General features: G+C 54.3%; 1 protein-coding gene across 3 annotated transcripts; it reads left to right on the top strand.

Annotated features, from left to right (window-relative positions):
* Window positions 1–325: 325 nt before the first annotated feature.
* Window positions 326–6512, top strand: TMEM18 (transmembrane protein 18). Of its 3 annotated transcripts, none has more exons than XM_021697564.1 (5): window positions 326–428; window positions 1691–1808; window positions 3453–3507; window positions 6084–6177; window positions 6264–6512. In XM_021697564.1, exons 1-5 carry the CDS (start codon window positions 372–374, stop codon window positions 6351–6353), a joined length of 414 nt encoding a protein of 137 aa, XP_021553239.1. In that variant the 5' UTR covers window positions 326–371; the 3' UTR covers window positions 6354–6512. The 3 variants fall into 3 exon arrangements, with proteins under 3 accessions (XP_021553239.1, XP_021553238.1, XP_044774739.1); XM_021697563.1 differs by having other exon boundaries at window positions 1688–1808; XM_044918804.1 differs by having other exon boundaries at window positions 356–428; window positions 1541–1808.
* Window positions 6513–7627: the final 1115 nt, after the last annotated feature.

Here is a 7627-nt window from a genome sequence, read left to right as displayed (position 1 = left end):
CCTGTCCCCCTCGGTCATCCGGGGTTGGCGTCGGAAGCAGGCAGGGACGCCCAACCGCCCCTGGTTCTCCAGAGCGCCACCCGGCTACGGTAGAACTAGAGACACTCTCACCCTCCCTCCTCCCCGGGCCGGGATGGGAAGACAATCGGAAAACTACTTCCAGTTTCATTATTAGACGTATTTTTAAAATACCGCGAGATGTGGACATGATACCGGGCCCACAGGGAGATATCGCGAGATGTCTTGGACTAAGCGGGTTTCGCGACAAGTGGAAATCCCGCGAGAGGCGACGCCGGAGGCGTTCCCTGTGTTATCCAACTGGGGCGGGGATGGCAAGACGGTGGTGGTGAGGGTGGGCCTTTCCAGGGACGATGCCGTCCGCCTTCTCAGTCAGCTCTTTCCCTGTCAGCATTCCTGCCGTGATCACGGTAACTTGCTGCCTTCTTGACCTCCGGTTCGGGCGACGGTAGTTGGGGCCAGTCAGGGTTTGCCCGCATCCGCTATCGATACCAACTACACCGGATGGGGCATGGGGGCGGGGCTTGGCGGTGGGCGGGACGCTCTGGGGCGGGGCTTGGTGGTGGGCGGGTCGCTCGTGGGCGGGGCTCGGCGGTGGGCGGGACGCTCCTGGGCAGGGCTTGTCGGGATGCTGGGGCGGGTCTGGGCGGTGTGGACCCACCGCGGCTGGAGTTGCCGGGGTGTGGGGCGACGTGAACTTCCGGTGCTGCCCTCGCGCTGTCCACGCCCTCTCCTCCGCCTTGCTCTCTTGTCTCCTCTGCACGTTGTTGGGGACAGGTAGTCGTGGGCAGTTTACCGTGCTGAGGCGTGCAGGAGCGGCAGGGGACACCTAGAGAGTCCAGAGGGCTCTGCGGGACCCCGAGGCAGGTCCCGCCTCCTCTGCTGGAGAGAAGTGAAGGGCAGGGCTTGGGTGTGAGTTTGCATTGGGAATCTGAGCTTGTGGAGGGAACCTGAGCATTTTGGGGGGAATCTGAGCATCTGGGGGGATCCGAGCGTTTTTGTGGGGAGATTTGAGCATCTGGCTGGGGGTGGAATCTGAGCCTATGGACATGGGAATCCGAGCATCTGAAGAGGGGAATATGAGCATCTGGGGGCGGATTTGAGCGTCTCTAGGGGGACCTGAGCATCTGGGGGTGCAGACATGCCCACCGTAAAGTGCAGGAGACACAACATCTTGGTACTATTTGGAAGGTTGCTAGAAAGGTTGGGGAAAATAAAATCTGGCAAATTGGGATGCCTCCGATTTCCCAAGGCCTTAAGTATTAGTCTAAAGTGTTTTAAGTCTTGGAGTAACCAAGTGCATCCCCTGAATGAGACACTTAACTTCCTCCTAAGTCATGGGATGATGATCCTTAGAAACCTTAAAAACACAATTCTGTTCAGTAAACAGAAGGGGCAAGTCCATGGTGCAGTCAGTTCTGTGTGCACAAACATCAAACTAGTGACGTTTCTCTTTAAAATCCCTGGACCGCGGTTGCAGTGTAGAGGGTTCCCGTTTCCCTCCTCCCCCTTCCTTCTCCAGCACCTGTTTCTGTGAGGCCTTGGGGAAGGGCTCTGGATGCTCAGGAGTGAGGGACCACTGCCCTCCCTGACCCAGGAGTCGTGAAGCCTGGCCCCCGTTTGAGTTGACGACCATGAGATGATGAGTTTCAAGCGGTGTGTCTTACAGCAGGCAGACTGGACCGAGCCCTGGCTCATAGGGCTGGCTGTCTTCCACATACTGTGCCTGCTGCTCACATGTCTGTCATCCCAGAGGTACGAAGTACAGGTTGGACATTTCCTGTGCTTAGGTGAGTAGAATAAACAACAGTTCTGTGACTTCAGTTGCTGTGTGATATGGCCAGGTGCCAGGCAGCATCTCAGTGAGAGCTTGTCTTAGGAAAGAGGGAGGCAGTGAGTTTGTGTTGCACAAGTATTCCCGTACAGCAGGTGATGGGGAGAGTCGCCACTTCCTGCCTGCCCCTGAGGGCTGTGGTCAGGCGTGTACTAAGGAACGTCAGGGGTACACCTCCCTAGCCTCGAAGAGCTTAGTTGGGCAACACCAGCGTTCATGAAGTCATTTCAGACATGGTTGTGTTGCTCTCAACTGTGATAAGTACAAGGCAGCAAAAAGAGGAGCAGCCAGAAGCACTGTGAAGGGGCCCTGTTCAAGTTGTGCAGGAACACTTAAACTGGGGTGTGCAGGGCGTTCGGGCGCGAGCCATGCAGCGTGTGTGTACTGGGGGGGCCAGGATGAGCACTCCCTGCAGCGAGCATGGTGTGTGCTCGGAGGAAGGCGACGGCCTTATCAGTGAGCTGGCAGGTTAGAAACAGCTTGTAAACTTAACTCTGTGGGTTTGTTATTTTCGAGGGTGAAGAGAGGGCTGACTTTGCACACTTGGGACAGTAAGTAGGTGATGTTCTACATGTGTGCACATACTCTATGATTCATGTAACTCTCAGGCCAGCACGATTGATTTTGTTCAGTGCAGCATCATTTGCCGCACTTTTATGGATGAAACAGGGAGAGGTTCCCTAACCCCCAGGTCACTCAGCCCCCCGGGTGGCTCAGCCGAGACTCATGACACTGTCACCTGGGGAGGAGCGTCTGGCAGAGATGGTGCTGTTCTGCTCCACGCCTTCTGTGTCTCAGCCTGTCTTTTCCTCTCTTCTCTGTCTCTCTTCTTTGGCTTTGTTGATGTGCCTCCTTGGGCCCTTCATGGAGGAAGGAGTCAAGACATTGCAAAGCCCGGTGTAATCTGTTTTGTGATTTTGGTCAAGGACAGGAAGGTTCGCACATTTTAACTTCCCCGAGAAATGAAAGCATTGGGCTTTCACGGCAGCACTTTGCCGTGACCCGCTGTGTCCAGTTGTTCTGCAGGTCGGTGTATGCAGCACGCAGTAGTTAGCAGGCTCTAGGTCAGGGTTGGAACAGCTGCCTGCTTCTGACTCTGGGCTCCAGGAGGGCTGTGGCCGCCAGGACCGCTGGGCAGGTGTCACGAGTGTCCCTGGGGGTGCAAGCGTGAGGGAGGAAAGCAGGTCGCTTCAAGCACCGGGTCTCACAGCTCCGGCCGTGTTCTGTGTGGTGTCTCGAACGAGGGAACCGTGACTGGGTCAGGTAGGAGCTCAGGCAGAGTAGCATGTGTGTGCACACTGGGTTTTCAGGCACCAGACCTGGATGCTCCGCAGCTTTGCACTGTTTGACTGAGACCATCGAGGCTTTCATGTGTCTTGACCTTCCTCATTTTTTTTCCGTTAAAGGAATGTGTTCTGTAATTTTAAAATTCTCCAATTTTGACCTCACACTTTACGTAAAATAGAAGTTACATTTCTCATCAAAGTTTTGCTATTCTGTGGTATTTATGTTAAACATATTGCAAAAAGAATATGTATAATTCTGTAATGATGAATAATCAGTCATCCAAATCCTGACACGTGGTTTCTCTCTTTTCCAGTAATTTTAGTGTATTGTGCTGAATATATCAACGAAGTAGCAGCAATGAACTGGAGGTAGGCCAGCGCTCTGCTCATTTTGACAGTAGTCAGGAACCACACTCTAGAGTGGTTTGTCCAACGGGAGCATTGCATGCAGACCGCGGGAGTCAGAGAAGCAGGAGAAGACCGGTTGCTAGAGCCCCGGGGAGGCCAGGGGCCTCTGCACTGATAGCTTTAGGTTTGAGGAATGAACAGCTTGTCAGCTCTCTTAGGGTTGGAAGATCAGTTAACAGAGTTCACGACAGCGTGAGAGAGTTCAGGGGCTTTTGTAAAGGAGCTCTAGCTGCAGAGTAAAGAAAGTGGCATTTTAGAGAGAACGCGGTCCACGTGTGATCAGGGCTGCGGATGGTGTGCTGCGAGACCTCGGCCCTCCCTGGAGCTGCCGAGTCCTCTTGAGGCCTCCGAGCATGGTCCCCCAGAGACCCAGGGCCGCCCTTCTTAGATAGCAGCTCCACCCCCATGCCTGTGGCCTTGATCGCTCAGGCAGCCCTGGAGCACCGTCACCACCGTGTCCAGCATCCCCGCCCTCTGCTTGTCCTCTGCCCCCGTTTCCAGCTCTCACTTCGTCCTGCTCGAGTGTCAGGCCCTGCCCCTGGTTACAGCTCCGCACCCACATCCACACATGTGCGCTGGACATGCTGTGCCCACTGACAGGGCTTCGTCTGTGACCCTCAGCCTTGTGCATCAGCTGGGACCCTCACACGTGTGTCGACGCAGGTTTCAAACAATGCTCCACAGCCAGTATCTGGCCCACTAACTGTTTTTATACGACCTGTGAGCTTGAAATGGTTCTGACATTTCTAAGCGCTGAAATGTTTATTGCTCTTAAATGTAAAGAAAAAAGAAAAACTTCTAGTCTCTGAGCAGGAAGGAGTTGAAGACATTGCCCTCGGAGCCTAAATATCTGGCCGTGTCCAGGAGGCTGCTGAATGCTGCGCGAGATGGTGTGCAGTCCCGCCCCGGCTGGCAACACCTGCTCATGCTCCACCCCCCGGGCCTCCTTGCTCAGCCAGGTACTGAGGACACGGAAGAAGCCAGACTGCACGAGCCCTTCCTCGCTCTGCCTGTCCGCCACGCTGCTCTGCGCTTCCGGGGTACGGCTGTGGCCCTGACGCCTCCTCCCCTGCGTCCTGGCTGTTCCCTTCTGAACCTGTCTCCTCAGCTGGGCACACTGAGAAGGCATGCACTTATTGTGGGAGGGGCCCCGTGGCCTCCCCCATCAGGATCCTTCACGAGGAGACTTGAACGGGGGTCACTGTCCCTGGGGCCCGCACCCCACCTCGGAGCAGGAACGCTTTTGTCCGTGACAATGTGGTCTGCGTGGGACCTGGCCCACAGTTAGTCTCCGTCTGTGGGTTACTTGGCCTCGACTCTCTGCCCCCTGAAACCACCAGCTCCCTGGTTTCCAGGACACTGTGCCGCCAGCTTCCTCGTCCAGCTCTTTGTGGTTTCCTCCCTCTGCCTCGCCACCGGGCCATCTAAGCACCAGGACAGTACCTCTCCCCCAGCCCCCTTCCAGAGCTGTTCCCAAGGCACTCTGCCCCGTCTTGGCATTGGCAGCTTCTCCTCCTGATGACTTAGGCCAGAGACCTCTCTCATCACATGGAGATTCCCCAGGAGTTCCTTGGCCTTTGAAACACCATGAGTGTGGCTCTGTCCACTGCCACCGGTGCCTGCCCTCACACGGGTGACAGCGCCACCTCCCGAGCCGGGCCCTGCTTCCCCGGGTCCCGGCCCCTCTGGGTCCTCGACCAGGCAGCGAGCGGCCTCAGCGTGGCCACGGCCTAGTCTCAGCCGCTGCTCCCGGCTTCACACACACAGAGCGTCGGGAGCCTTCCTGCAGTCCACGCCCAAATCTACACCCTCCCGCTTCGTTTCTCTCCAGAACATCAGTCATGACGTGTGTTTTGACTTGATGATCTGAACCCCTTCCCCTGTAGCGTAAGCTCTAAGCATGGCTTGTCTTGCCGGTTCACAGCCACTGGCTCCAGGTCAGGGAGCTGATGAATTGTGGGGTACTTCATCAGTGCTGCATCTGCACGTTCCAGTGCTGGCCGCAGAGGGACGCCTAAATCGGCCGGCCTCTGCCATTTACTGGCCCTGCCTTCGGGCAGCTTGAATGACCCAGTGTTCCTGAGCCTCCCCTTGTGTGAAAGCAGCGGGCGGGTGAGAGTTCACCCAGGCGGAGTGCCGGCTCTGTACCCGTCTCGGACTAGCTCGGGACCTGATGGCCCGTAGAAGCCTGGGAGCTGTTACTGTTGGAGCACGTTCCAGTGGGTGTCCGATCGCTGTTAACCAGAGTGCGCAAGTGTTTCCTTTGGCCCAGAACACCCTCGGGTTGATTGCTTTTACTCCCGCCACCACCTACCCGGGGCCCTGGGTCCCGGCCTTCTTCGCTGTGGGACTGACTGTGCGCTCCTGACGGGGGCAGTGTGGGCAGGCTGCTGAATGAGCTGCGGGTGGGTTCGGTCGCGGGGCCGGCAGAGGTGCCCTCGTTGACCTACGAGCTGTCCAGAAGCCTCATGTTAGAGAATAGCAGTAACGACGTTGTTTTGTTATGCCAAGTAATTTTTAATTTTTTCCTAAAACAGGTTATTTTCAAAATACCAGTATTTCGATTCACGGGGGATGTTCATTTCCATAGTGTTTTCGGCACCACTGCTGCTCAACGCCATGATCATTGTGGTATGTGTGTTAAAGCCTCTGGGTTCTAGTTCTCTTTCTGTGTGTGCTTCCCACTTCTAAACACGTCTCACAATGGTTGTTTTCAGATTATGTGGGTCCGAAAGACTTTGGATGTGATGGCTGACCTGAAAACCCTACAGGAGAAGAGAAGAGAAAGGAAAAGAAAAGAAGAGTGATGCCGGAACGGTTGTGGTGGTTTTCTTGGCGGAATTCGGTTTTCCTTCGCGTCGTCGTTTGTGGGCTTCCTTATTAGCGCCCACTCATGTCTGTACGGAGCATTCGCGCCATCGAGCACACCTTACAATTGCTCTTCAAAATAAATGCTACCATCCGTGTGAGTGTTTGTTCAACCTGGGTCTGTGTAGGATGTTTAGTGTCTTCCTGGTGAAAGTATAAATCGGTGGTGTCTGTGCAGAGCTCTCCCTAATTTGCTGAGTTGTTCATGTCATCTGTGTGGTTACTGGTAATTAAAAAGCGTTCAAGCAATGTGATAACTTGGAACCAAGTGATAAACAATGCTGTCCACGCGTAGGCACCATCACCCCCTGCACGCTCTACTTCCGGGGCCGTGGCCACCGGTGGCCGTCCATGTGGTATGTGGCCAAGTCGGTGACATTCTGGGTTGTCCTTGGAGGGCTGCAGCCCAGGGATGCTGCTGGGCTTCCTGCGGTGACCAGGGCAGCACCTGCGCTAGGGACGATGTGACCCAGAACCTTAGCAGTGCCGAGGTTGAGAAGGCCTGGGCCGGAGCCGCCTTACATGAGACCCTGGGAGCAGAGTCCTGAGAAGACACGCACTTCGAGCGCAGGGAGCCAAGTCCCAGGAGGAACGCCGTGCAGTCGGCCCTTGGACAGAGGAAGCTTGCAGCTCCTTTGGGTTCTCACAGTAGTTACAAGTGTTAGGGTACGAAGGCCTTGAAGTCTGGATTCCATGGAGAGTATGTGAATGAGCCCATTGAGCGAGTTTTTCAGGATGTAAGATTATAAAGTGTTGCAACTAATAGATTTTTATAACAAGTAGCAAGATTATATTCCTTTCTAGATTTCACTTTTTTAAAAATAAATTAGGGTGCTCAGGAACATGCTATGAATTTTATTAGAACAGGTCTGCTCTCACTTTGTAGTGTCCACTTTCCAGGCCCATGCTCCTGGTTCTGTCCAGTGTGGACCTAGCTGGAGGACCACAGGTGAGTGGAGACGCAGGTGTTTAAAAGTGCAGTGTTCAATAAAGGGAATGCTGCCGGCTCTCGATGTGGGCTTGAAAAAGAATAGTTTGTGAGGAGTTGTCTAAATTTTAACAAGATTGTTATTCCGAAGTGAAACATTCTTCAAATTTCAAAAAAAAAAAGTCCTTATGAAAGCATATATATTTAGCAACTTAAGAGGTGACACTTTGAAAGATTCTGAAATTCAATCTTGAAATACGGATATATAATGTTTTCATGGACAAT

This window comes from Neomonachus schauinslandi, chromosome 10, assembly GCF_002201575.2.
Source record: "Neomonachus schauinslandi chromosome 10, ASM220157v2, whole genome shotgun sequence".
Taxonomy (NCBI): domain Eukaryota; kingdom Metazoa; phylum Chordata; class Mammalia; order Carnivora; family Phocidae; genus Neomonachus; species Neomonachus schauinslandi.
The sequence above is the reverse complement of the archived record's forward strand: the minus strand, read 5'-3'. Positions and strand labels throughout refer to the sequence as shown.

Bases quoted from the DNA above. Each gene is read 5' to 3' on its own strand.
- TMEM18 (XM_021697563.1), top strand. From the start codon at position 372: ATGCCGTCCGCCTTCTCAGTCAGCTCTTTCCCTGTCAGCATTCCTGCC. The intron at 429-1,687 runs GTAACTTGCTGC...TGTGTCTTACAG, and splicing joins GCATTCCTGCCGTGATCACG to CAGGCAGACTGGACCGAGCC. The intron at 1,809-3,452 runs GTGAGTAGAATA...TCTCTTTTCCAG, and splicing joins TGGACATTTCCTGTGCTTAG to TAATTTTAGTGTATTGTGCT.